The sequence below is a fragment of the Caretta caretta genome, chromosome 23 (genome assembly GCF_965140235.1).
Source record: "Caretta caretta isolate rCarCar2 chromosome 23, rCarCar1.hap1, whole genome shotgun sequence".
Taxonomy (NCBI): Eukaryota; Metazoa; Chordata; order Testudines; family Cheloniidae; genus Caretta; species Caretta caretta.
Genome location: NC_134228.1, coordinates 1,253,288 through 1,280,698, shown reverse-complemented (window position 1 = coordinate 1,280,698; position 27,411 = coordinate 1,253,288). Strand labels below are relative to the sequence as shown.

The 27,411-nt window shown below is 60.3% G+C and overlaps 1 protein-coding gene and 1 long non-coding RNA gene across 2 annotated transcripts; one reads left to right on the top strand and one right to left on the bottom strand.

Annotated features, from left to right (window-relative positions):
- Positions 1-33: 33 nt before the first annotated feature.
- LOC142069846 (uncharacterized) lies at positions 34-12,137 on the top strand. Its single transcript, XR_012665812.1, has 2 exons — positions 34-118; positions 11,925-12,137. It is a non-coding gene; the product is annotated as an uncharacterized LOC142069846 (long non-coding RNA).
- Positions 1,235-27,411, bottom strand: PRX (periaxin). Its single transcript, XM_048832869.2, has 7 exons — positions 27,255-27,411; positions 15,964-16,019; positions 15,007-15,090; positions 14,505-14,633; positions 13,372-13,531; positions 11,953-12,146; positions 1,235-10,043 (listed from the first exon to the last, which is right to left on the bottom strand). The coding sequence occupies exons 4-7, from the start codon at positions 14,529-14,531 to the stop codon at positions 3,786-3,788; spliced, it is 6,639 nt and encodes a 2,212-aa protein (XP_048688826.1). The 5' UTR covers positions 14,532-14,633; positions 15,007-15,090; positions 15,964-16,019; positions 27,255-27,411; the 3' UTR covers positions 1,235-3,785.

Below are 27,411 nucleotides of genomic sequence, written 5' to 3'. Positions count from 1 at the left end.
CTGCCCAAGGCCGAAGAAAGACACCGCCCAGGGCTCCACGCAATCACAGATGAATTTTATTCAGACAAACCCAGAACAGAAAGAAAAAGCAGCAGCAGCAGAGTGGCTGTGAGACAAGGTACCCGGGGGGTTACTGGATCTGAGCATCGCTCTGGGCAGGGCAGGGTGAGAGGACGGGGCCCCCCCCCCAGCTCTGTGGGACTCCAAGGGAAAGGGGCATTTAGCATTAATGGGAATCAGAAAAGCCCCCCTGCATCTAAGCAGTGCTTTTAAAACAGCCCTGACAAAGCGCAGGGGAGAAGAGAGCTCCTCACTCCAGCTATTGCCCCTGCTCCAAATGCCCTCCCGGCTGGTGGAAATGGCAATGGTTTTGGCTAAAGAAAGCCCCTTCAAAGGGAAGCTGACACACACAGCAGCTAATTCCTGCTCATCCGCTTGCTGCCGTGGACAAGTTTAAAGAGAGTGGGTTAAATTCTACCCTGGTGTAAATGATACCAAGGGGCCCCATTACCCCTGCTCCTTGCAGGGACTTGCACCAATGCGAAGTGGGAGCGAATTGTTACCGGCTTCACTGAGTAGTGTTTTGCATCCATTTGAAGCCAGGGCAGCAGAGAATCAGGCCCAATGCACATCCCAGCAGGGCTGCCTGTGTGTCTCCTGGGCAGAGAGAAAGGGGAAGAAACCCCCAAGCATGTGTTTGGGGGAAGGTAGTTCTCGCCCTGGGAGCCTTGTTCTGGTGTCTGTGCTGGTCTGGACACAGCAGAGATCACTGAAGGGGACGTGGGTGGAGCTCTAGACTGGAGTGGGATGCTATGCCCACAAGGCCTAGGTACCACTTAGATCCTGCTTCAGCCTTTGGGCTGAAAAGTAGTACACAGGCCTTGTGCTGGCTTCTTGGCAGCAGGGTGGATTTCACCCCCAGGGAGCCTGTGCGGGTGCAGTCAGTCAGACTACAACGTCCAGGCTGCCAGGATCCAAAAGCACCCAGCCCTCCTAGGGCCACGTTTCCAGATGCTCCACAGCTAGGGAGCTGGCTCTGCAGCCCCCTGGAGCGAGCTTAGCGCTCCATCCCCGCCTTCAGGAAGCTGGCACGAGCGTGGGGTGGGGGTTCTGTGTTACCCACCTTTTTAAAAAAAAATCTCTTTTCCAGTCATCGGGTCAGTCAATATTGAAAATAAAATGCCAATAATAATACACATATCTTCAGTAAAAGAGGTCAAAGCAACACAGTTCATTAAGTAAGATCAAGGTTTATCTCTTGGCAGGTATGCTGTATATGAGAGAATACATGATTAGCTATGAAAAGGCACCCAAACTCCCACCCCCTTATTCCCCTCATCACACAGTTACACATTAGGTACAAGGCAGGAAATACAATGTGACTGCAAACGAGGGCCTGTCCTCTGCCCTGTTACTTCTATCCTGCATTTATCATAACGAAAACCAAGCTACCCTTCCAGTCCATGGCAATGACATCTGCTGTGCTTAACACACCAACCCACCCATGGACTGTAATCGCTCCCGTTAAATACAAGTTAAATCTGCTGCCGGAACACCGAGGCTCAGGTGGGTTATGGCTTCGTTAAGCAATAGAATCTACATAGAACCTCAGAGTTACAAACACCAGAGTTACACACTGACCAGTCAGCCACACACCTCATGGGGAAGCATGCAATCAGGCAGCAGAGACCAAAAACCAGCAAATACTGTACAGTACAGTACTGTGTTAAATGTAAACTACCAAAAAAATAAAGGGGAAGTTTGACAAGGAAACTGTTTCTGTGCTTGGTACATTTAAATTAAATGCTGCTTTTAACCCTCTTTTCTTCTGCATAGAAAAATTTCAAAGCTGTATTAAGTCAACATTCAGTTGTAAACTTTTGAACCTTAACATTTTGTTCAGCATTACGAACAACCTCCATTCCTGCGGTGTTCATAACTCTGAGGTTCTACTGTATGTACACATTTGCCCCCAGAAGCAAACAGAGGAATTTCTGGACAGACTCCTACCCCCACAAAGACAACAGCTAGAAATCAAACTACCAGTGAGGGCGTATTCAATCCTTTCTTTTGGGGAAAATGTAAATAGGAACATTCAAAGCCCCATGATGTTTAATGAGCTCTCTGTTTGTTCCCCTAGGCTGACTGAGGCACTGGGGTGGGATTGTGCTGTAGGGGAAGGGCACAATTGTGTGAGTAAGGCACTGTTCTAGGACTCAGAACACCTGGGTTCATTTCCCAGCTCTGCCACTGACTCCCTGGGAGACCTTGGGCAAGTCACTGCATCTCTCTGGGCCTGAAGTATGGATAATCAGCCTCTCTCTAACTGTCTCATCCATGTAAATTGCAAGCTCTTTAGGGCCGGGACAGTCCTGATCTCCCCAGTAATAATGCTGGGGAGGGGCTCTCCGGAGATCACACATGCAGCGGTGGCTAAGAGGGGACTATAGATGACAGGAGTGTGACAGCTCATTGGCCCTTGGCTCTAAGCACGTCTCGTGGAGGCCTTTGCAGTCATCAGCAGAGGTTCCTGGTCTCTTTCCTATTTGGAAGGTGCTCAAAAAACAAGTGAGGGGGCTGAGACCATGGCCCTGTTGCAACCCTGACCGTCCCCCCGCCCAAGGGAAATGTCTCCTCTTTGCTTTGGTTAACAGAGCCCCACCAGTGGGGCTGGGCATGGGGACCTGTGATAAATCCACAACCCGTAGCAGTTTCAACAGCCCTGCCCTGCCTGAGAAGGCTCTTCTTTGCTCCCACGCTGGGAGAGAACACACCAGTTATTTTTAAACCACCTTCCAAGGAGGAACCCTTCGGACTCAGCTGCTATTTGTGTTGATAAAAAGGGCAGCCAGAGGTTAGGAATTTCAGGGTAAACAGAGTGGAGCTGGCCCGGCCAGGCTTTTCAGAACTCACGGGATCAAACCCCAGCTTTCTCCCCATCTAGAATCACTCATTAAAAAGTAGGAACCCGATTTCCACGAAGGCCCCTTCCTACCGCTGGAGCTGTAACAGAGTCAACCCCCTGCCCTTTCCTTGCTCCTTTCTTGGAAATGCCTTACCCCGGTTACTAGAATACAAACAAGCTGCGCAGTACAGAGTGAGCTGTGTTTTAAATTTCACGTTATCTTTCCTCTTCCAATCGACTCCTTTCTCTGAGCTTAGCATTATGCTAGTAAGAAGGCACTGGTCTCTGGTTGAAAAGAAACGACTGCTTTAATCTCCTACCGTTATCTTACTGATCATTAGTTTGCAAGCATCTTAATTTAAAAGTGTGAACGGAACAGCCACCCCGAGAAACAAGAGTTAAAGCCTAAGTTAAAAAAAACCAAATCATTCGGAGCCCCTTAGTGCAGTCAGAGCCAGCGAGTCCCCACGCGAGGCAGAGCCTTGGGGGGGACCGGGCCTGAGCTGGACCAGCTCAAAGGGGCTATTTATTAACCTGGGAAAATGGTAAAAAATACTAAGTGGAGCTTGGTTATTTATTCACATTATTTCCAACAATTTTTTTTTAAAAAAGTCTTGCCCCAAGAAGATCCACTTGGCCCCCATCGGGGAGGAGTCAGAGCAGGGAGGAGCCCACACTGGGGCTGGTTATTAGAACAACTGGGTCCCCCCTACCCCCATTTCCACCCCCAGCCCACGCTGTGGCTTGAAAGCTCATCTTGTGGTTAGTGCATCTGTCACACACAGGCACAGAACTGTACAGATGCCAGCCTGCGAAACGCCCAACGCGGGGGGGGAGGGGGGGCTGTTCAAGTCTCTGCTTTCCCTGCACCAGCCCAGCCTCAGATGGGGGACGATTTCCCCACCATCATCTCGCCCTTGATCGGCTTAACTCGGCCCCCTCCCTCCTCCGGGATCTGCTCCTCCAGCTGAGTGGAGAAACCCAGCTTGGGCGTCCGAATCTTGACTCCCTCCAGCACCCCTGTCCCCTTCTCTCCTTCCCACTGGGAGGAGCCCCCTCTCTCCTGCTGCTCGGAAGTGACTTCTAGCTCCCCTCTGGTTTTGGGGCTCAGGGCCAGCTTGGGGAACTTGAACTTGGGGGATTTCTCTCTGCCGTCCAGCTCGCCTCTCTCCACATTGTATTCCCCCTTCGACTTGGAGGTGAAGCCCAGCGAGATCTTGGATGTCTCTGGCTTGGCATCTCGGTCCCTCTCCCCCTTTTCCAACAAGGCCATCTCTGTCCTGGCAGCTGAAGAGACCACGTTCTCAGCTTGTTCCCCTTCCTTCTTCTTGAAACCTGAGAACATGATCTTGGGGGACTTGAACTTGGCCGCCTTGAGAGCCATGAAGGTGCTGAGATGAGCCTCATCCTTGGCCTCTTCTGCCCTCACCAGCTTGAGGTTCATTTCGGGGTCCATCTCCGCCGCTTTATATGGGGAGGAGAATTCAACTTGGGGCAGCTTAATCTTGCCCAGCTTTGCCTTGCTGTCCTGGGAGCCATTCTGCAGGGAAAGTTCGCCCTCCTCCCCGTTGAGCTTAGATGCTGACCCCTTCCCGCTGGTGACCAGGTCCGTGACCTCTGTCTTGGAAAAGCCCAGCTTGGGCAGCTTCAGCTTGGAGCCTTTCTCCAGCTCCCCTACCTCCTGGGCCGAGGGCTCTAGCTCCCCATTGACTTCCACCCCAGCTTTGGGTTTGGAGAGGGAGAGCCCAAAGTTGGGCTTCAGCTTTATTTTAGGCACCTTCGCCTTGCCGCCCCCATCCCCTTCCAAGAAACCAGCAGCAGCTTCGCCATCTCCTTCCAAGAGCCCAGAGGATGCTTCCACCCCCTTCCCCTTGGGCTTCACCAGCACAAATACCGCCTTCTTCACCTTGGCCATCTTCACCTTGGCTTCAGCCTCCTGGGCCTTGCTTTCCTCCCTAGAAAGGTCCCCTTCTCCTCCTTCCTGGGTGGCTTTGGGCAGGGCGATCCCAAACTTGGGCAGCTTCATTTTATACTTCTTCCCTGCCTCGGTTTCAGAAGTGTCCCCCTTCACTCCTGGAGCCTTGGCGCCACAACCCTTCTCATCTCGGATGCCAGCGGCACTGGTTCTCGGCAGCTCTTTGGAGCCACTGTGGTGGAGCTGAGCCCCGTCAACTTCATACTCTGCGTGCGCCTTGATGCTCGGGGCGGAGATCTCCAAGTCCGGCATTTTGAACAGGGATTTCTTCCCCCCCATCTGCTCCCTGTCTGACCCCTTGTGGCTGTGGAGAGATGCCGTCATATTCCCCTCATCCCCTTTGGATCCTGAAATCCCGAATGGCGACATCTTGATTTGGGGCATCTTGAGCCTGATCTCTAACCCTCCCACGTCCCGCTCCAGATCTTCAGCACCTGCCGGTTTCTCGACCCTGGCCATGGCGTCTCCACCCATCTCGGCTTTCCCCCCCACCAAAGCTGGAGCTTCCCCTGGGCCTACCGAGAACCCCACATCCGGAATGGCAAGCTGGGGCATTTTAAAGGAGAAGTCCGTTCCCTCTGCTGTGGGGCAGAGGGGCTGGGTGTCCATCCTGGACTCGTCCCCCTTGGCCTCTGTGCCAACTTTGGAAATCCCGAATGAGGGCATCTTCAGTTTGAACTTGCTGTCGTAACCATCCATCTCAAAGTCCTCTGCCCTGGGGGAACTCTCCCCCTCTCCCTTGCCCACGGTGAAGCCAATGGGAACCAATGGCATTTTGAGCTTGGCCTCTTTCACCCCCACTTCGCTGCCTGGGGTCTCGAGGCTCCCCCGGAGTTTGGGGGGTTTAAGCTCCGCCTTGGGGGTCTTGGATGAGTCTATATCTGCCTCCCATTGGTCACTAGAACTGACTCCCCCGAATTTAGGCAGCTTAATCTTTGGGCCACTCACTTCGACTTTGGGCACCTTCCCGTGCAGCCCAGACATGTCCAGAGCAAAGTCTCGATCTCTGCTTAAGCCAACATCAAATCCCACCTCTGGAGCTTTCACCTTCGGGGTAGAAAATTTAGGTAGCCCAACCGATGGTAGCTTAAATTTCCCCTCGGCTTCCTCCAGTTCCTCGATGGTGATCTCCCCCTCGGCCAGAGGTAGCTCTACCTCCGACAGCCTGGCTTTGGGCAAGGAAATATCCAGTTTGGGCACCCGGACCTTGGAACCCAGCAGGGAGACTTCAGTAACACCAGCTGCATATTTGCCCCCTTCCATCTCCAGGGTGAGTTTCTGGCCGTTTATGGAAGGCTCTTTCAGCTTTTGTCCTTGGAGGAGGTGTATCTCCGCCTTGGCACCACTCAGCTCTCTATCCAAGTCTTTCCCCAGGAAACCCTCCTGCCCATATTTGGGCAGCTCCACCTTGGGCATCTTAATTTTGGTGTCTGGTTTCTCAAAGGTGGCATCCCCCTCTATTTTCAGCCCAGCCTCATGCTGGCCCAGCATCTCCACACTGGCTTTCGGCAAGTTGATATCCAAGTCTAGCTTTGGTGCAGAGATGCCAATGGAAGGTGCCTTGGGGATTTTCAGGTTTCCTTCGTACCCCCTGATGTCAGCCTCGGAGATGTCCATGACCGGCTTTCCCACCGACAGCTCCCCTTCTGCTTTTACACCGGGAATGGAGATTTGCAAGGAAGGAACTTGGGCAGGCGCAGAGATCTCTAGTGATGGCATCTTAACAGTGCCCACTTTTAGGTTGGTGCCAGGGCTTTCCGGTCTCTTGGACACCTCCACGTCAGCTTTCTCCTCTTTGGTTCCAAACTTTGGCAGCTCAACCTGGGGCATTTTAATTTCTATGTCAGGGCCTTGGATATGACTTTCATCTTTGGAGCCTCTCACATCAGCTTCTGCTTTCAGGTCAGCCTTGGGAGAAGAGATAGTCAGTTTTGGCATCTTCATGAAGGGGCCTTTTAGCTTCTCCTCTGGGCTCCCAGCAGCCATGTCGGGCTCTTTGGCAGCTGTTTTCCCCTTCTTGCCTTTCACATCACTCTCAGGAGCTGTTACACTGGGCCCAGGCACCTCCACATCCTTCCTGGCAATGCCAAATGATGGCATTTTGAACCTGGGCATCTTCATCTTGGCCTCCTTGCCCTTTGCTTTCCCATCCAGCTCTCCGGACAAGGCCTCGGCGCTCCCTTTCAATTCCCCCTTGAGGGTCTCTTGTTCCAGTTCCAGCTCCTCCTCCCTGCCCTGGCCCCCAAATTTTGGCAGTGAAAATTTTGGCATCTTTAGCTTAATGTCTGGGACCTCGATGCTGATGTTAGGCGATGTTTCCCCAGCCTGTGTGACCCCTTCCCCCGAGATGTCCCCCTTTCCCTTGGGCAAGTCAATGTCCACATCCACTTTGGGGCTAGAGATGTCAACCGTGGGAAGTTTCACTGAAGGCAGCTTCACTTTGGCTTCGGAGGAGTCCGAGTCAACGTGAGGCCCTGAGATCTCCACCTTCCCCTTGGGAGCCTTCCCGTCTCCCTCCGCAGAGCGCCTGGGCCCATCCACGTCGTCCCCCTGCTTCGACCTAGAGAACGAGAGCCCAAATTTTGGCATCTTCAGCTTAGGCCCTTTGGCACTTGCTTCCAGGGTTTCCGCCTCCAGCTCAGTTTGTAGCGTCGCAGCCTCCAGGCCTCCTTTCTTAACCTTTGGGCCAGAGATGCCAAATTTGGGGAAAGAGAATTTGGGTGATTTCAGCTTGGTATCAGTCTCCGGCAGTTTTCCGCTGATGTCGACAGCGGCTGTTCCCCCCAGCAGGGTCTCGATGGCCACCTCGGGGAGCTTAGGTGTTGAAATTTCAATGGAGGGCAGCTTCACTGTGGCCTCCAGGCTCCCGGGCTTCACTTCGGGGCTTTTGAGTTCTAGGCCGACCTTTGGGAACTTCATATCTGCTTTGCCCTTCCCTTCCGGCCCTGCTCTCTCCAGTTCCTCACCCTCCAGCTTCTCTTTCCCAAACGAAATATCCACCTTGGGGATCTTCGCCACCATCCCACTTAGATCTGGGCCTTCAAAGGCTGCACCCTGGAGCTCAACCTCTGCTTGTGGCGTGGGGCGGTCAGCCTTGGCCTTGGGAGCCGGCACATCGATCTCCACCTCCAAGTCCTTGCAGACAGCCCCGAACTTCAGGAGAGGCTCCTGGGGCTTTTGTAGCTGGAGGTCACGTTCCTTCAGGCCTGCCACTGCCCTGAGCTCCCCCTCGAAGCCAGGCTTTGCCTTCGGCAGGTCCAGGTCAACGCCTACTTTGGGCATGTCGATGTCCACCGACGGCATCTTCACCGACGGGAAACTCAGCCTGGCTTGGGCCGTTTCCAACCCTGACTCCAGCTTCCTCCCCTCAGGTTTCCCCGCGGGCAGCCTCACTTCAATCTTCGGCTTCTCGACAGCTATCTCAAGCTCGGGCTTTCGCAAAGAGGCCTCTGGCAGCTCCACATCAACCGGCTTCATCCCCGGCACAGAGATATCCAGCGTGGGCACACTTATCTTCCCAGCTGCGATCTCCAGGCACCCAGTATCGGCCTCCAGGTGCGGGGCTTTGGGCGAAGGCACGTGGTCCTTGCTCTCGGCTTTCCCGGCCATGCCAGAGAGGTCAAATTTTGGAAGCGACACCTGTGGCATTTTGAATTTGAACTCAGGACCCTCAGCACCATCCCCGTCAGAGGCTTTCACCCTCCCCTCATCAGCTAGCCCAGCTGGTTCCATCTTCGCTTTAGGCAGCTGCACGTCGGCAGCTTTGGGGACAGAGATGTCGATGGAGGGCATCTTCACCCCAGGGAATTTCACCTTCCCTTCGGGGGCAGGCTCTTTCGCTTTGGTGTCCGCATCGGGCTTGTGTTCCCACAGGGAGATTCCAAAGCTCGGCATCTTAATCTTGGGACCTTTTGTCTTCAACTCGGGGCTCTCCCTCTCTGCCTTCCCCACTTTCATTTCCACCTGGGGCACCTTGAACTCCTCTACCTCCTCCTCTTTGGCTTTGCCCCCATGTGTGGGCAGGCTGATCTTGGGGATCTTCACAGTCACGTCGGGGAGCTCCAGCGTGGCTTCAGCAGGCTCTGCTTCCCGTTCTGCATCTGCCGTCCCCCTGGGAAGGGGGATCTCAACGTCCACCTGCCGCACCCCTATGTTAAGGGATGGGAGCTTCATGCCAGCTTTGTACCTCCCGGCTAGCCCCTCGGCCTCCCCTTTGTCGCTGGGCAGAGAGGTGCTGAGCTTGGGGGCTGGGATGGCAGGCGTTTTCAGTGTGCCTTCCTCTGTAGATGCGCCAAACTTGGTCATTTTTATTTTCAAGCCCTCCCCTTTGGCACTGACGTCTGGGGCTTCCAGGGCTCCTTCCACTTTGGGAAGGCTCAAATCCACCTCTACTTTGGGTGCTGCTATTTCCACTGAGGGGAGTTTGATGCCAGCTCTGAGCTCTTCCTCTGGCCCCTCTGCTTCCCTGCCTGCCATCGGCAGAGAAATCCCAACCCGGGGCACTTGGACTTTGGGCACCTTCAGCTTCCCCTCCAGTCCCTCCACCTCGATTTCCCCTTCCGCAGGCCTGGCAGATGCCCCGAACTTTGGCAGCTTGATCCGCAAGGCCTCCCCTTTGCCTGAGATCTCCGGGGTCTCCACTCCAGCCGCAACTTTGGGGGCTTTGAGATCAAGGATGGGAATGTCCAGTTCAACCTGGGGGGCCTTGAACTTGATTTGGTCCTTGAGCTCAACCTCCGCAAGCCCAGCATCCTCCTTGGGCTTTTTCACCTTGGGGAATGGGGCTGTGAACTGGGGAGCCTTCCCCTGGACACCTGCCTCCCCTTCCACGCTCCGCTTGGGCCAGGCTGCTTCCAGTGTCCCTGCCACAGCCAACGCCTGCACGCCTGCAGCCTCCTTCACCTTCAGCCTGGGGAACCTGAGCCTCCTCCCCTTGGTGCGCGAAGAGGAGAGCTCAACGGAGAGGTCTGGGCTGGGCCCGGCCACGCCCTTGGCCTTCCTTAGCTTGGCGAACTTGGGAAAGGAGAATTCCACGTCCACAGGAGCCACGTCCAGCTTCCCCGCCGACAGCTCTGCGCTGCCCGTCGGGGCCACCTCCTCCGCCGGGGCCTTCGTCAAGCCCTTCCCCTTCTGCTTTCTCATGGGCACCAGGCTCTTTATGTTCTGGGGAGAGAGGAGAGAGAGAGGGAGAACACAGCCGTGTCAGTCAGGGTCCAGCGAGCGTGCAGCGTGGGAACGGTACCTCCACCTCGGTTGCCGTGCTAGCAGCATGCAACCTGGGACCGACACTGCAGCCTGCAGCCGGTGTCCACACTGCAGCTCTGTCCCTGTGATCCCAGCCTGCATCCACATTCCTGGATTGCCATCTTAACGGCATCCTCCGTAAGTCCCTGCCCCATCACCAGCAGTCACTCCCAGGAGGCTGCCTGCCTTCCTAGGCTAACAGCGTGTTTCCTTATGTTTGGATGTATTCGGGATAATAGCAGCTACCAGCCCACGCTCTCTCCCTGCTTCACAACCACGTGCCAGCCCACTCCCACTGCTTCGGCCGCTCAACACTCCAGGCTTGCATCAGCGCAGCTGGACCGACGCAGCTGCGTTGCTGGAGTGCTTCTGGCAAAGCCGCTCTAAGCTGAGGGGAGAGACTGTCCCATCGCCTCAGCTCCACCTCTGCCTCTCCTGTTGGCGTAGCGCTGGGTACACAGGGCATTAAGGTGGGCGTAAACACGTCGCTCAGAGGGGGGTACCCCTGAGCAACGTAGTTATACTGAAGTAAGTGTGCAGGGCAGAGCTGGCCTAGGTCATCCTGCACTAACCGGCCTGGTAACTCAGGCATAAAGAGGTGATGTGTTGGGAGGGTCAGAATAGTCACTGGCAGAGATAGAGATAGAACCCAGGAGTCCTGACTCCCACCCCCCATCTAACCCTCCAGACCCCACGCCGCACCCAGAGCTGGGATAGAACACAGGAGTCCTGATTCCCCCCATCAACCCACCAGACCCAAGATAGAACCCAGGAGTTCTGACTCCCAGCCCACCCTGTAACCCACCAGACCCCATTCCCCTCCCAGAGACAGGGATAGAACCCAGGAGTCCTGGCTCCCAGTCCAACACACTCCCTCGCTGTTATACCCATGGACTGATAGACCAATATGCAAATGCAAACACCCCAGACCCCACGCCCCGTGGAGCCCCAGGCCCCTAGATGTCTCTCGGTGTCCCCTCCTGCAGGTTCCCAACCGGAAGAGGAATTATTGCGAGTGACACCAGGGGATGGGGCTAGCAGTGAGTACGAAGGGAAATAGCTCCTCAAACCCAGGTTTCAAAGGCAAAGAGCAAGACCTAGAGCCTGTGTGTTTCTGTCCTACAAGGGGGGTGAGAGTCCAACATGGGACAGGGGGAGGCACGAGCAAACAAGGACAGTCTTGCACTGATTCGGAGCGACCCCCTGTAAGGGGGCATTTTCATCCCTTACTGCTGGGATCGGAGACCCTCTGCTCCATCCCTCCCCTTCCCCTAGCGAGACAGGGTCCTTGCCAGTCAGCCTGGCCCAGCCAGGCAGTCCCCAGCATGGATCTAACGTTTCAGAGAGCTGGGGCCTGATCCTCAGTCATGCCCAGGCCCTTCTGGGACTAAAGTGGCCATCAGAGAATCCCAGCCACTCTGCAGGGCCCTCCCTGGCTGGCGGAAGGACCCTGCTCCTAGCCTCTGATTTTAGGGGGCGGATCGGGGGCATGGCCAGAGCGCACTGCACTGTGGCTGTTCCCTACCTCCCAGGGCCCATAAGGGCTGAAGCAGGAGTTAGAGCCACCCTGAGGCTGCAGTAATTGACACCAGGGGCCCAGAATACAGGGAGCGCAAAGGGGCCTTTAAAGTCCCCTACGTGCAAGAAGCGGGTAACTGAGAATCAGCCCAAGAGATTTTGCCAAGTCTCTGAAGCGCAGCTCGGTTATAAATGAACAAACAAGCTCCCCCCAGCCCCCTCCCCCATCTCTAACATTTCACTTTGCGAGTCGTTTGAATCACACACGTGTCTGAGTTACAGGTGAGCAGGAGGGGCCGGCACTGCGTACCAGCTTGGCCATCTTCGCCTGGGGTCCCTTCACTTCTAGGCCACCGGCTGCAGGGCTCCCGGGGACATCCGAGCGGGGAACGGAGCGTTTCAGGCAGAAGGAGACCTTGTACGGCTCAGCGCATTTCAGGATCCTCAGGGCATCTTCGTACCGGACATTCTCAAAGTAAACCCTGGCGCTCAGGAGCTGGTCACCTGCAGGGATGGGTTGGGGGGAGTTTAGGGGCTATGGAGACGGGACAGCAAATGGTGCAACAGAAACAGAAGCAACGGGCCAGATTCACCTTGGGGCAGCCATTGGGATGAGTGCCAAGTGCACGTCGCACAAGCGGGGACCTCGGCCAGGGTTCAAAGCCCTCCTCCAACCAAGCAAGGAAGAATGGCTCAGTGGTTAGAGCCTGAGCCAGGGATCCGGGAGATCAGCTGGGGTTCGGTTCCCTGCTGAGATTGCAAAACGCTCTGGCGATGGGGGCATGGGAGGTGCGTGGATAAAGTCTTGCACCATGTAGAAGTCAGGAAATTGGCCACTGTTCCTCTCCCAGCATTTTAAAAGCAGAGCCCCCCGCGGTCACTGGGCCATCCCCTGCAGCCTCCGCTCCCGGCTTACCACGCTGCTGTGGACAGCATGGGCTTAAGCTCATTGTCAGCAGAACAGGCCGGGGAATGCACAGCGACAAAGGCCATGCGAGCCACTCGGCAGCAGCCGGCTGCAGATGCTTCTCTCCTGCCAACTCTTTGTGGCATTAACCTCTTCCTAAGCCAGAAGCCAGAGACACCGATAGCCCGGCCAACAGCCTGAGTGCCAGGGGATCCTCTCTGTCCTCAGCCCCGGCCAGCAATCTGGGCATCTCCACATCCCCAGGCAGCAGCCAAGGGCCACTGTGGTTTGGCACGTTCACTCTGGCTGCTCAAAGGTTATAAATTCATCCACCCAGCTGGGCAAGTGTTGCCCTGGGTAGCCCCTCCGACGTGCCCTACCCTGCTGGGACCCCTCTAGGCACCGACGGAGCTCAGTGTCCATTTAGCCCTTGGCCTTTTTCTGGGGCTGTCAGCAAGGGGACCACTTAGTGCCCGCTGTGCTGTGGGCACCCATCCCACTGGTAACTGTGAATGACGTCGCACACGCAGAGGGGGAGCCCTGCCCAGCACTGCTATCTTGCGAGTGGAACCGGGGGTCCACCAGCTACAGGCCACCTCCCTCCCGTTGCCCACAGAGCGAGCGTTTAACAAAGCTAGGGGCGATCCTCAGCCCAGCTACGCGGCCCAGCCCCCGTCCGAGATCAGGTTATCCCCAGTTCCCAGACCGGACGCTGGGGCTGAGAATACCAGGGCCGTGCCCAGGGTCCCATAGGGAGTCAGTGGCAGAGCTGGGTCCTCAGCTGCCTCCTTCACCACCCGCCTGAGGAACGAGGCCACCCACCTTCTTTCAGGCTCAGGGCCTTGGCCGCGGGGGACTCCCTCAGCACGTCGGAGACAAAGAGCCCCTCCTTGCCCCCGCCAGCCACGCTGATCCCGCTGGCCCCGGCCCTGGCCTCCGTCTCCAGGATGATCTCCACCAGCTCCGACATCTTTGCTTCCTCCTGGCGGGGGAGAGACCCAGCGAGAAGCTGCAGGGGGAAGCTGGCACTGAGTTGAGCCCACGGGAGCAGGGCCCTGGGCTCAGCCAGGAGTTGTGGGCTCAGTGCTGGCTACCCATGACCCCCCTCCAGGGTCTGCCTCTTCACGGGGGGGCCGTGAGACTGACCAGCCCCAGGGAGAGGAAGGTGGATCCTGGACAAGACAGGAGCCATTTGCTGCCACCCACGGTTCCCTGGGAATAACCAAGTGCCTGGGAAGCCACAGGGACCGAGCTGGATTCGAAGCCTGCGTGTGAGACACAGGTTTTGACCCTGCGAGCCCCATGGCTACTGCGAAGAGGTTGGGGGCAGCTGGGCCAGCCCTGCCCAGCACGTAGGGATGGCAGGACAGAGAGGCCTGGAGACCTTCGGTTGCTTTAAAATTCTGTTCCTCTGCAGTGCTTTGTTCCTGTGGTGGGACACACCACGGCGTCTGCTCCCAGACTGCCGGGGCCCCGCTGAGCACGGCAGGTACGTGAGTGAAGCAGCCCGGGGCCCGGTTTTAAAATGGAAGAATTGGGGATTGCACCCTGGGAGGGTGAGACCAGAGAGCGGGGACAGGCCAGAGGGAGCCTTTGGCGGGCTGCAGAAATTCCCGAGAGAGAGCTCCTGGCGTGTGACGGAGCCACAGGTCGCCGGTGGCATCCTGGGTTCCGCAGGGTCCTCCCCGGAGGCTGGGGCAGGGAGGGTCTCTCCAGCAGAGGTGTGCACGGTGCCTGGCACAACCGGGCCCTGATCCCTGGCCGGGCTCTGGAGGCCCTAGTATGATAGGGCCCGACAACCTGAATTGTTGCTGGAAGCCGCTGGGCTGGAACGGCGAGACCTGGGGCCACTGCATTGTTTTAAATGTGGGGGGAGGGAGGATCCGTGCTGGGAGTGAAGGGTGACACCCCGTTAGCAGCTGGGGGTGGGCAGGCTAGGAAGGGTTCATCCTCACCTCCGTCACCCTGGTCTGGGTCTCCATGGTGGGGGCAGGTGGCGTCTCTGGCTCCGTGGTGCTGGGCTGGCTCTCGCCTTTCCGCTGCAAGACCCGCTTCAGTTCTGCATGGAGCTTCTCCTTCTGGGCCTGCAGCGGGGGAGGCGGGGGCAGAGGTGGGGTGAGTGCTGGGAGCTTAGAAAGGGGTTACAGCGTTGGGCTGGGAGCCAGGACTCCTGGGTTCTCTCCCAGCTCTGCCACTGACCTGCTGTGCCCCTCTCTGTGCCCATCTTGTCTATTTAGACTAAACGTCCCTGGGACTTGTGCTTTCAGAGCCTGTCCCCCAGCTCCCAGCCCAGCAGGGCCCGATCCAGCCGTTAGCTCGGCGATCCACTGACTCGCAGGACCAGCCCGGCTACAGAGAAAGGTCTTTCAGAGCCGCGATCCCTGGGTAGGCTCCCCAGCCGCCTCTGCTGCCCCCACCCTTCACTCTGCCCCCGTTTCCTGCCCAGCCCGGCCTTACGGCTCGTTCCGCGTTGCTGGCTTCCTCGGGTGACAGGAGGGGCCGGGGCTGTCCAGGCTGCTTCGCCTCCTTTACTTCCGCTGCCTTGGGGGGCGGGGGGAGAGAAAACACAGGACTCAGCCTGGAGCCGACCCCCCCGCCCCAGCCATAAACACCCAGGCAAACATGCTGACTGCCCCCCAGGGTACCAGCGGGGCCTAGGACCAGGCACACCGCAGCACAAAAAACTACCTTGTGAGCGATGGGAATCGCTCCACCAGCCAGCAGCAGTGGGAGGCTGTTACCCTCGTTACAGGCTGGCCGTTAGACTGCTGCGCACACTCTGCAAGCCGAGGCCCAAATGCTCGGGGGTGGCTGGGCAGCCCCAACAGCAGCGGGGTCCCAGCAGGAAGCAGACGAGGCTCAGGGCCCGGCACCCTCTTCTCCACCTCTATCCCTGCTCTGCAGGCCCTTCCCCCTCCAGGACCCCAAATGGCCACAAAACGGGGGAGGGGGTGGGGTGGGGTGTAATCAACCCCATGAGCTGGCCTGGGATCCAGCCAGGGTGACTCTTGGGGACCACACGCTTCTTGGTGCGGGGATCGGGAATAGGATCAGACCGGGGGCCCATCTAGCCTGGCCTCCCGTCTGCCAGAGCCCTGAGCCCCAGCTGGTCAAAACAGAGAGTTTAGATCCCTCTCCACAGCTCTTGCCTATCGTTTTCCCCTTCGTCCCCCTTGCAGCGCGTTCGGGCAGGGCCACGTGCCCAGGTGCACATGGTAACCGACCTGCAGCCCCCAGAGCCAAGGGGTTGCGCCCAGTGGCCTGGAAATCCAGGAGGGGCGGGCGGTTCCGAGCCAGGGCTGCCCTTAGCAGCTGGGCCCATGCTCCCTCCTCACCCCGGGCCTGCAGATCAGATCCCAAACCCCTGTGAACCGGAGCAGGGAGCCGGGTGCAGCCCCCTGTGCAGCTACTTACGGGAGACTGGCTTCCTGTGCTGACAGCATGGCTTTCCGGCCGGTCTCTCTCCGCGCCTGCCAGGAAAGGGACAGAGAAAACCGCACCACTGAACGGAGCCCTGAAGGGGAGAGGGCCCAAGGGGGGTTTGGGGGGGGGGGGGGAGACAGTCACGCAGCACCCCCAGGAGGCTGCCCGGAAATACACTGCGGCTCCACCACGAGATTCGGGGCTGAAGGCCAGGGGACTGCTGGGATCTGGCCAGGGCAATGCAGGGGGGCAGAGGGGTCCCATCGGTGACCCCAGCCCACAGGCCACCAAGATCTTTGGGAGAGCAGCTCCCATGGCTCTCCGCTGGGGCGGGGGCATCTTCCCCCATTCTCAGGGGGAGCTGCTGACCCTGAGGGGTTTCCGTCCAGCGCCCCAGATTCCAGCAGAGGGTCTTGCATCCCAGCTGGCTCCGATTCCCCGGTGGGGTGAGCTGGGGCCCAGTTTGCCCATCGCCCCCCATCCTGGCCCGATCCGTAGCCTCACCATGTAGTGGCTCGGAACAGTGAAGGGTGTTTGGGGGTCACACCCTAGCCACGCTGAACACATCCGTGCCCCAAACCACCACACAACATAGTGCAATTGAACACAGCGGGGGCGGGGGGGAGCTCCCGGCCAGCCCCAGGCACCCCCGGCCAGCCCCAGGCACCCCCGGCCAGCCCCAGGCACCGCCAGGAACATAACCTCACCCCTAGGCCACTTTCTCCCTCCCCCGCCGTGACTTGGCCGTGCGGTGAGGGGAGAGTAGAGGCAGCTTGCGGACCCCGAGTTCAAAGGAACCTGATCTAAACACGCACTCCCCCCCCCCCCCCCCTCAGGAACCACCACGTCCCGAAATAGCATCCCAGGGGGGCCCTGTTTATTCCAGCCAGCGGGAGCGGAAATGGTTTTTCCACCTAAGGGAAACCAGCCCAAACCCCACCCAGATAACACAGACGGGGAGCCCAGCCCCATCACTCCTCCAGCCAGCTGCTCAGCCCAGCCCCCTGCCAGCCCGGCGCCCCCACTGCTGTGTTTTGTGGGGCTGCACCATGCACTGGTCCCACGGCCCCCCATGCAGGCAGGTCTGCCCAGGGGGCTTGGACCATGCACCCATCCCCAAGATGTCTCAGAGTCTTGGGGAGGCAGGGCTGGCAAGCGCCTCATTTCCTAGGCAGGACCACGGGGGTAGGGCAAGAGCCAGCTGCCCCACGGGGTATTTGGCACGGGATTGCTCATCTCCATAAGGGGTATGAAGCTTGCCGCTCCCTTTACAATCCATACTCAGAGCCGCACAAGGTGCCACCTCAGACCAAACCAGTCCAACTCAGTCCCATTTCATTCAGCCACCAACTTCCTTCTCTGGTGGGTATGTGGGACGGCGTTCACAGCTGCCAGCAAATGGGTCTTTTGGCCTGTGGATTGCAGACCTTCTTTTGGGCTAAATGGAAGGAGCAATTAACCCTTTTGTGGAGCAAGATAGCTGGGAAGAATAGAAGCCACCACCCAAAGTGGAGGCAGGGTGGGCCCACGCACGGCAAGGGCTGCTCAGAAGCTGAGCTGCGTGGCCTGAGGAGTTCCCGCCTGCAATAAAAACAGGGAGCCAGGGAAGGTTTGGTGAGCTGCAGGCATGTGCTCGAGCTTCACTATCCTCGTGCCCCTGGGGAGAGCCTGCCCCTCGCACAGACACACCAGCTCCTGCGGGGAGGGGATGGATGGGCAAGACTGGCCAACGTCAGTCCCGGGGCCAGGGGACAGCACAGATGCTGCTCATCTCACTCCCCTGACAGCCTTGGGGGCAAGGCCAGCAGGAGGTGGGGGGGAGAATGCTTTGAATGGCAATGTCCTGCCCCCACATAGGCTGCTCCCCTAACCAGTCACCCCCACATCCCTCCCAGAGCCGGGGAGAGAACCCAGGAGTCCTGGCTTCCAGCGACCCCCCCCACTCTAACCACTAGACCCCACATCCCTCCCAGAGCCAGGGAGAGAACCCAGGAGTCCTGGCTTCCAGCCACCCCCCCCCCACTCTAACCACTAGACCCCACATCCCTCCCAGAGCCGGGGAGAGAACCAAAGGAGTCCTGGCTTCCACTTTGGTTGCTGTTCCAAGCTCTAGAGTGACTTGCTCAGGGACTTGGGCCATGTCTTTCTCCCTGTGGCTCCCTGCACCTGACGCCCCTTGGCAGATCCCCCCATGCCCCAGACCCAAAGAGGTTTCTCCCTTCTGCACCTCCCTGCCCCCCACTGTACCCTTCATGGGGGCCCCCCATCGTCCCTGCCTGGAGGCAGACTGGCATCGGGCACCCATCTCTGCACGGGGCCCGGTGGCATTTCATTCCCACGCCCGTGCCAGCGGGGCCCGTCCCTGGAAAGGTCACTGGCTGAAATCTCACATTCCCAGCCCCCGGGAAACAATGGGCCCCTGCGTCCTGCCCAGGGCTGCGCTGGCATAGCTGGCATTCCGGGCAAAGGTTCCCAGGACCCCGAACAATGTCCCTGCACAGCCCCAGCTCGCCTCACCCGCAGGCTCCACAGCTTCTCCCCGCCCCCCCCGGCTCTTCTTCTCGGACGGGGGCTGTTCCTGGCTTGGGGAGCAGGGTGGGGTCCAGCGCGTCGGGGAGGGGAGCGGGGTCCAGCGCGTTGGGGAGCCAGGACTCCAGGGTCTGGAGGGAGGCGAGGCCCATCGGGTTGGGGTGCCCGGCCCCTGGGTCTGCTCCCCGCTCTATCACCACCTGTCCCCAGAGCTCCCGGGGCTGGAGTCCCAAGCTATAAGCTGGGGCTGGTCCACCCTTTATCCGGTCAGACCAGGAGCGATTTGGGGCAGCTACCAGCCCCAGGGCCCCCCCCCCCCCCGCTCTCAGGGGGGGTGTCGGTGCAGCATCCCTGATGCCCCCCCGGCCTCGGTCAGTGCCTGGAGGTGTTACTGTAAAATGCCTCGTAACGAGCCCAGCGTCTAGCCTGCAGGCCAGCGATCACTCTCCTGCCCAGCAAGCCAGGGCGACGCTCCTCCCGCCCCTGCTCAGCCTGGCAGGTAACACACCTGGTGCTGATGGCAAAGCAGGTGGGCACCAGCCTGGGGTTCATGTATAAACCCCGGCAGCTCCCCCCCCATGCAGGGTGCGAGCTGCCCGGAATGCGCCCCCCAGCTCTGCGGATCGGTCCCCACAGGGGAGCCTGCTGGCTAATCTGGCTGGAAGAATTTGAGTGGAAGCGGGCGCGTGGCTCTGAGCACAGGGTCATTCCCCATTCCCAGGGGACAGCCGGGCCCTGCCCTGCCCCCCCACACACACACAGAGTCCAGGGACTCACCCATGCAGGGACCTTCCGGAGATTTACAAGAAGACCTCACAAAACTGGGGGCCTGGGCCACAAAAGGGCCGATGAAACGCGGCGTTGACAAATGCAAAGTGATGCACATGGGGAAACATGATCCCAGCTACACATGGGCAATGACGGGGTCCGAATTAGCTGTTACCACTCCAGAGAGATCTTGGAGTCACTGCGGACGGTTCTCTGGAAACATCCACTCCATGGGCAGCGGCAGCCAAAGAAGCGAACAGACCGCTGGGAACCATTAAGAGAGGGGCAGATAATAAGGCAGAAAATATCACGTTGCCTCTGTATCCATCCATGGGACGCCCACAGCTTGAATCCTGTGTGCAGATGTGGTCGCCCCATCTCGAAAAAGGTCGACTGGAATTGGAAAAGGTTCAGAAAAGGGCAACAACAATGATGAGGGGCATGGAAGAGTTTCTGTATGAGGCGAGATTAATAAGACTGGGACTTTTCAGCTTGGAAAGAGACGACTCGGGGGGATAGGGTTGAGGTCTGTAAAATTGTGACTGGTGTGGAGAGAGTGAATAAAGAAGTGTTATTTACTCCTCATAACACAAGAACCAGGGGTCACCCAATGAAATTAACAGGCCGCAGGTTTAAAACGAGCCAAAGAAAGTATTTCTTCACACAACGCACAGTCGACCTGTGGAACTCCTTGCCTGAGGATGTTGTGAAGGCCAAGACCATAACAGCGTTCAAAAAAGAACTAAAGTTCATAGAGGACAGGTCCATCAATGGTCTCCCTGGCCTCTGTTTGCCAGGAGCTGGGAACGGACGACGGGATGGATCACTCGGTGATTCCCTGTTCTGTTCGTTCCCCCTGGGGCACCTGGCACTGGCCTGTGGGGAGATGCACGTACACGCTTTCAAGGTTGCCGCCACGTGAGCAAGAAACGTCCCCTGCCATACACCGGGGGCTGCAGGAGTCGGGTCTTCCCGGCAGAGACCGAGCACCAGGAGCCCAAGCGCGATGCCCAGCTCCCACGCGACGCTGAAACAAGCCGGGTTTAAAGCCAGACAGGAGCATCCATGCGGCCTTTTGCCTGGGCTCAGCTCCATCCCGGCGTGTCGAGCTGGCGCAGCTTGTTACCGGGTGCCTGAGGGTAGCACTCAGAGACCCCTGGTCCCGGGCCTGCCCAGACCCTGAGCGGGAGACATGCAGGAGCACACGGGGGCAGGGACACAGCAGCCCGTGGGGAAGCAACTTGCCCATAAGGAGGCAACAGAGCCAGGACCAGAACCCAGGTGGCCCGACTCCCTGTCCTTCAGCCTCTGTGGCCCTGTCAGACAGCCAGCCCCGGAGCCCAGCTCTCCCACCCAGGTGGGGAAACTGAGGCCCAGAGAGACAAAGTTGCCCAAGGAGCCTGGGCAGCCTCCCGGAGCCTTGTCCGCTGCCTCCACCCCAAGGCCACCCTTCCTCCGGAGCATGGGGCAGCTCGGCCCTGGGGGTCAGAGACCAGCCTCAGGCGCAACCCCGGGGGGCACGCTGTCTCCCCAGCTCTGCACAGAGGCTGCAAACCAGGGCTCCCGTTAACCCCACGCCGCCCAGAACAGAACCGGGCGGGTGGGAGCAGCAGCCAGCCCTGTGCCCCGGGCGGGCGGAGAGGCGAACCCAAGTCCTCCTCCCGGGGGAGCGGGGGCAGAGATGCTGGGCAGAGGGTGAGATTCATTCCGTCTGCAGAGGCCCCTGGCTTCAGGCAGGCCTCTCTGCAGGGGGGGTCAGTCCCACCTCAGACACAGCCCCCACCCCAGGCCGCCCAGAGACCCGTCCCCCTGCGCTGCTCTCCCCTCACCCAGCGTCTAAAGCACCCTGGGCCCTCTAGGGGGAAAGTTATGAAAGGAGAGTCGCGAATTCGTCCCACTCGCTAGCAGGACAACCGGCAGCTTGTTCGCCTTTCCCGGCTCCTTCTGCCTCTCCTCCCCGCAAGAGCGGAGTGGGGAATGCCAAGTATTTTATAGGCTCAGCAGAAAAAAATTATTAAAGGGGGGTGGAAAAGGAGGGGATCGGTGGCTATTGCGGGAGACGCGGGCTTTCTGTGCTGCAAAGGGATGAAAACGTGTGGAGTTTTAGCTCTTTGTGCCAGCAACACAAACCAAAGCAACCAAACGGCCACCAACACCCCCTGGTGCTAGGCGCTGTACGATCAGATCAAAGGGACAGTCCCTGCCCCAAGGAGCTGGCAGTCCAGGCAGATGTGGAAACAGGCACACAGAGAGGCCCGGTCACTGGTAGAGCTGAGAAGAAAACCCAGGTATCCCACCAGCCCAGTGCTCTCCCCGTTAGGCTGCCTTGCCAAACTGTGCTTGGCGCTGTACAAACACGCAGTAGGCAGGCCGAGGCCCAGATGTAGCAGCGATGGGCGCAGCATCGACCCTGTGGCCAGGGGGGCGGCGGGTGCAGGCAGGGGCCGCTGGATGGTGCGGCTGCATTTACGAGGCGAGGCCGGGGGACATCTGCAGAAGAACCACCCGTGGCCCCACGGGGGGATGGCTCCAAGCTGGGGCAGGCCGAGGCCTCCTCCTTCCCCCTCTACTCACCGGCCAGCCACAGGCTGCTCTCCGGCAATATCCTGCCCCGGGCAGAGACGTCAGCCCAAGGCCAAGCTGCCTGGGCTGGCCCCGGTCCTGAGTGGTGGCTCAGGCCCGGCCCAAGGCCAAGCGGCACCGGGAGGCCCCAGTTCCCTGGCTCCAGCGCCTCGGCTGTGCTCCACCCTGCTCCGGCTTCCCGTTTCTAATTCTGGCCCGGCGGCCTCAACGGCCCCAGGCGGCTGGATGGGCGGGCGAGCAGCCAGCCGGCAAAGGGGTTTAGCCGTGGGGCCAGAGCCAGAGGCAAAGCCAGGCCCCTTCCCCAGCACGGCTATTAGCCATGGAGCGTCCCCATAGCCCAGGCCAGACAGCATCTCCCCCCAATGGCTGGGGGTGCCCCCGACCGCACCAGGCAGACTCAGAAGTTTTATATAGTGGGGAAAGCGAGAGACAGAGGGGGGTAGTCACATGCCCGGCTCACAGCACATCTGTGCCAGGAGCTGGGAATCGAGAACCCAACTCCCAGCCTCCTGCTCTAATCCCTAGAGCCCATCCCCCTCCCAGAGCTGGGGAGAGAACCCAGGAGTCCTGGCTCCCAGCCCCCCTGCTCTGACCACCAGGCCCCACTCCCCTCCCACAGCTGGGATAGAACCCAGGAGTCCTGGCTCCCAGCCCCCACAGAACGACCTATGCTAGTGCCCTCTGCTTACAAGCAAACACTGGGGCGTGCAGGTTTTTTAATTTCTAAAGACTCTCTAGTGCCCGTGAAGTGCAAACGCCTCAAGCCAAACTCTGCTCCCATGTCCACCCCAGCTGCCCCAGGCTGCGGGACAGAGGCAAACATAACCCCATAGCTCAGCCTCCCTACTTCCCGCTTTTAGCCCCCGTGAACCTGGCTAGATTCCAGACTCCCTTAGAAACACGAGCCAGGTCCTTCTGGCCCAGTGGTGAAGGAACTGGGATTTGGGAAGATCCCCATGTGACCCTGGCAAGTCAGGCCTATCTGTGCCTCAGTTTCCCCATTTGTAAGATGGGCACAATGACCCTTCCTTTGGATGGTCAGTTCTTTGGGGCAGGGACTCTCACCGTGTGCCAGGGTAGCCTATGGGGCCGCCATCTCAGTCAGGGTCTCTAAGCCTTCCTGCAACACCAAATTTCTGACCCACCTCACTGTGCTGGATTCAGGCCCCACACCGTGCCCGGAGCCCGTGGGCTGGGGCAGGCGGAAGGGAGACTCTCCAGGCAGGCTGTGGTGCTGACAGTGGCTTCTCGGGCCCACAAAGTTCATTTCTGCACCTTTTCCTCCTCCCACGGCCCACCCTATGCAGAGACTGCCCCTTCCCGCACCCTGCCAACGGCAGCTAGCTCTGGGGCACCGACCGGTCTGCACAGCCCCGGCCTTGGAGCTCCATTGCCCAGGGCGATCCCGCCCTTTCCCGTCACACACCAGGGCCCAGGGGCGTCCTGCCGCTGGAAGGGCCCAATTAGACTTTCCAGCAGGTTCCCGTTTGCCCCCAGTGGGCTCCGAGCCGAGCCACGCAGCCTGCGGCCAGCCCCGACCCAGCCGGCAGGAGACCCAGCCCGGGGAAGCGGTTTAGCGCCAGAGATAATGATCTAATTAAATGAGGCACGGGGGAGGGGGGAGGGAATCAAAGAGTTAGAGCCGATTAAGTGGAAGATCTAAGCAGCCAGCAATTGAATTCGAGCCGCGGTCTCTGTGTTGGGCACAGAACTGGCTGGGGCCGTTCTCCTGCCCTGGTTTTCCAACGCTCTGGCCCTGGGCTCGCTCGGGGCCGGTTCTCGGGCAGCCCTTGGCAGGGGTCTCCGCTGCAGCCAGTCAGATTGTGCAGCCCTGAAGTACCCTGCTCTCGCCCTCCACGGATCAGCACCTCAGCTCTGCCAGGACGGGCGTCCCGCTCAGCGCCAGTTCCCACCTCCCAGCCCCAGGGAGTTTCCTTCAGGGCCGAAGAGGCTGCAGGCAAAACAAACTTGTCAAGTTGCTTCCTGGAGGAAGCGGGGCCGGGGAATCTGACCAGCAGGAGTTTGAGAAGTGGCTTCCTGTGCTGCGAGTCACGGCACGCATCCTGCCCGGCTGGCGCTGGCCGCAGGGCGTGGGGGTCAGGTCGTGGCCCTGCGGAGCTCCCCCGGCTCCCGGGGCAGAACCACTGACGTGGCAGCAGTGGCTGGGTTCCCAGAGCAGCCGGCCAGGTCCCGTGGAGCATCAGGTCCACGGGTCCCTCGGGTCCAGTCCCAGCTCCCCGTGAGGCCAAGCGAGACAGCCCCTGGCCAAACAGACCCTCCTGGCCAGTTTGCCGGGGGGACTGGCTGGCCGGCACGCTTCGTGCACGGCTTCCTATGCCAGCCAAAGCCTCGCCCCCTCCGGCCAGCGTAAACCCACCTGTCCCAGGAGAGGTCGCTGAGGGGGCTCTAAAGCCAGCTCTCCGCTCCCGCCTCGGGCCAGCCCAGCTCCGGCGGACGGGGTGACCCCCGGCCAGCACAGCCGCGCCGGCAAAAGCCCCTGGCTCAGAGACGGTCGCACCCAGGCCTGCGGTAACCAGCATGCACTGGGTGCACTCGCCCAGAGCCCCCGTCTCGGGGGGGACCCCGACCACCGCACTGGGGTGGGTGGACTGAGCCCAGCCCCTCACCCCCCCTTCGTGACCGGGGGTGGGGGTGGCTGGGCCAAATTTGAGCAAAGGTGCCACCCCCTCCCCCAATTTCCACAGGGCCCAGGGCCCCAGACCCTTTAATCCAGCACTTGCCGGGCTCTTGCACTGCCAGGGCTTCTTGCGCCGGAGGGCAGGGGCACGCGCCCTGCCGGCGAGGGCACGGCTTGGTCCGAGGCCCCCCGAGGAACACTTGGCAGGTGCAATGTACCCAGCTAGGGTCCTGGTCTCTAGCCCGCAGGGCCCTCGGGCAGGGGCCACCACAAGCCAGGGGCACCTCAGCCCATCTTCCTGGCAAGGAGGGGAGCCCGGCGGACTCTGGTACTTGCCTGTAGCTGCCGCTCGTGGTGCTAAATAAACCATGAGCCACTATCCCGCGGCAGCCTGGCCCCAGCATGCATGCAGCTCCCGACGCCCTGTCTGTACAGCCCCGAGCGCGGCCTTCCCTGTGTTCGTTAGCGCAGGAAGACTGCAGCAGAGCCCCAGGGCCAGGGCTAAGCCTTAGGCCTTCCTGCCTGGTCAGGAGCGATCTCCCGGGGCCCCTACTTCGAGCTGCTGCTGCCAGACTGGGCTGGGACCGGCCAGGACAGGAAAGTGCCCGAGCAGCCGTGCCGGGGGCTCTGACCCCAGGGTGGCGCTTGGCGGGTTCCGGCTCTGAAGCCACGGAGGGTTTGCAAGTCCGAGCGGTCCCCGGGCCGGCTCCCCGGCTCATTCTGGACTCCGCCAGAGACGGCGTCTTTCCCTTCAAGCAGAGCCGGTGGCAGACACCGGCCCGGTGCTGGAGGGACGGCGCAGGCCCTGCCCGGGGGAGTGAACCCAGCCCAGGCTTTCCTAGGGGGCAACGCACGGCCCTGCCCGTGGGGGGAGAAACCGCAGCTGCCAGCACGGCGAACACTCAGACAGGGGCGTTTCCGGGACTGGGGACAGAGGGAAAATCGGCCTCGAGCCCGGGGGCTGTAAGTCCTGCAGCAGAGTAAAGGGGGGTGCAAAGGCCACTGGACTCCCCTAGTTTGGGGCCTGGGGCTCTGCGGCAGGCCCTGCCCCACCCCAGCCCCGGAGGGTCGCTACAGGACAGGCCGACCCCGGAGCAGGGAGCGCGGCCCTACTGCCTCGGAGAGGGAGGGAGGGAAGCCGGGCGGGTTACACCCAGGAGGGGGCAGAACGGCGGGTTTTCACCCTCCCAGAAGGCAGATCAACAGAAGCCCCCTGGCGCAGCCCCCTGCTCGCTCCGGCACCTCCCGCAGCGGGTACCTCACCGTCTCCCGCCCGCCTCGGGCCTGCCCCGTGCCCAATTGCACCACAGCCCGGCCACGCCAGTGCAGACACCGGCCTGTCCCGTCCCCCGGCCCGGGGGCCTTTGGCCCTGCTGGGGCACGGCAGCGGGCAGACCTGGCCCGTCTCCCATCCCTAGCTTAGGACGGCACGGACAGCCCCCACCAGCCAGGCCAAGCGGGCAGGGCCGGTTTCCTGCATGGGGGAGCCGCCGGGAGTCTCTGCCCAGCGTAACTGAGCCAGGAGGGGTCCTGGGGGGGGCAGTGCACAGCAGGGACTTGCTGTCTGCAAGGGTCAGAGCCCAGAGCTGGCTCAGCCGGGGGGGGGCTATGCACCCCAGGGTGCCGGAGCTCCAACCCCGGTGCTTGGGCAGCGCGTCAGAGCACAGACCCACCTGCCCTCTAGACTGGCTCCGCGCAGGACCGGATCCCGCCCAGCCTGACCTTGCACGCCCTGGAACCGGCGGGGGCACCTGGACCCTCCCCACGCGGAGCAGCACCGGGCCCTGCAGCCTTGCGGGCGGCTGGGCAGAGAATCCAGCCGCAGGCTCAGCTCACAGGGCCGGGCCCCCGGTCCAGCCACACACAACACCCACCCCAAGTCCCTCGTGCAGGCGTTTGCACCAGTCACCCCTTGCACACCTGCTTTGCACTGGTGACATAGCCCAGGCTGCAGGGCAGTGGCTGCTCACCCCACTCGTGCCTACCAGCGGCCCTGCCGTGACCCACACTGAACTGGGCGGCCTGGCCGTCCTGGGGTCAAACCCCGCTGGCCAGCGACTGAATGTTGAAACCCGCTGGTAGCAGCCCCCCATGCCCAAGCCCCGCACCGGAGCGCTGGGTGGGCCTGAAGTGACGCAGCTTACCCTCCCCACAGAGGTTTGGTCTCATCCCTTCGCTCGGCAGCGCTCGCACCCGTGACAAGTACAAAGACCCCCCAAAGCCAGCAGCCGCCCAGCCCAGCCCCCCAACTCTAGAACTTAGGGGGGCGCAGAGCTCGTCCCCGTTCCCCAAACGGGATCAGCATCAGCAGCGAAGCCAGCCAGGGGCAGACCTGGAGCATCTGCAGCTTCTCTGCACCCACGGCTGCTGCCCTCGGGGCAGGACTTTGCCGGCAGCCGACCCCGCAGCCAGCGGGCAGAGCTCAGTGCTCGCAGCTATCTGACAGGCCCCCCATCCTTGCATGAAATGAGCAGGATGAATCTCAGCCCAGCTTCCAGAGGACGTGCGCCCACCCCACCGGCAATCCACGGGGGTCCCCTCCCGCCCTCGACAGCGAGTGGGGCCGCGCGACAGCTCCCCCAGAGGCCAGGGCGCTGCGTGGGGAGCTCGCCCTGGTCTGGGGTTCAGTAGCAGGAAACTCGTTTTTAAAAAGACAAGACGCATGAAAAGCCCCCGTGGGATCTTGGCACATTTTGCTGCTGCTCTTCCACCCGCAGGAGGTGACAGACGGGCAGTGCCAGGCCACCCCCATGCAGCGCCTTACCTGGGAGCTGGCCCCCCTGGCCCCAGCTCTCCGCGCCCCGCCTGCGGAGAGATTGGACCCGCAGCCCGCTGAGCCGAAAGCTGCCGAGCGGGAGGGAAGTGGCCCAGGCCAGCGAGCCCTGCAGCTGGCTGGGAAAAGGCGGCTGGAGACACAGCCA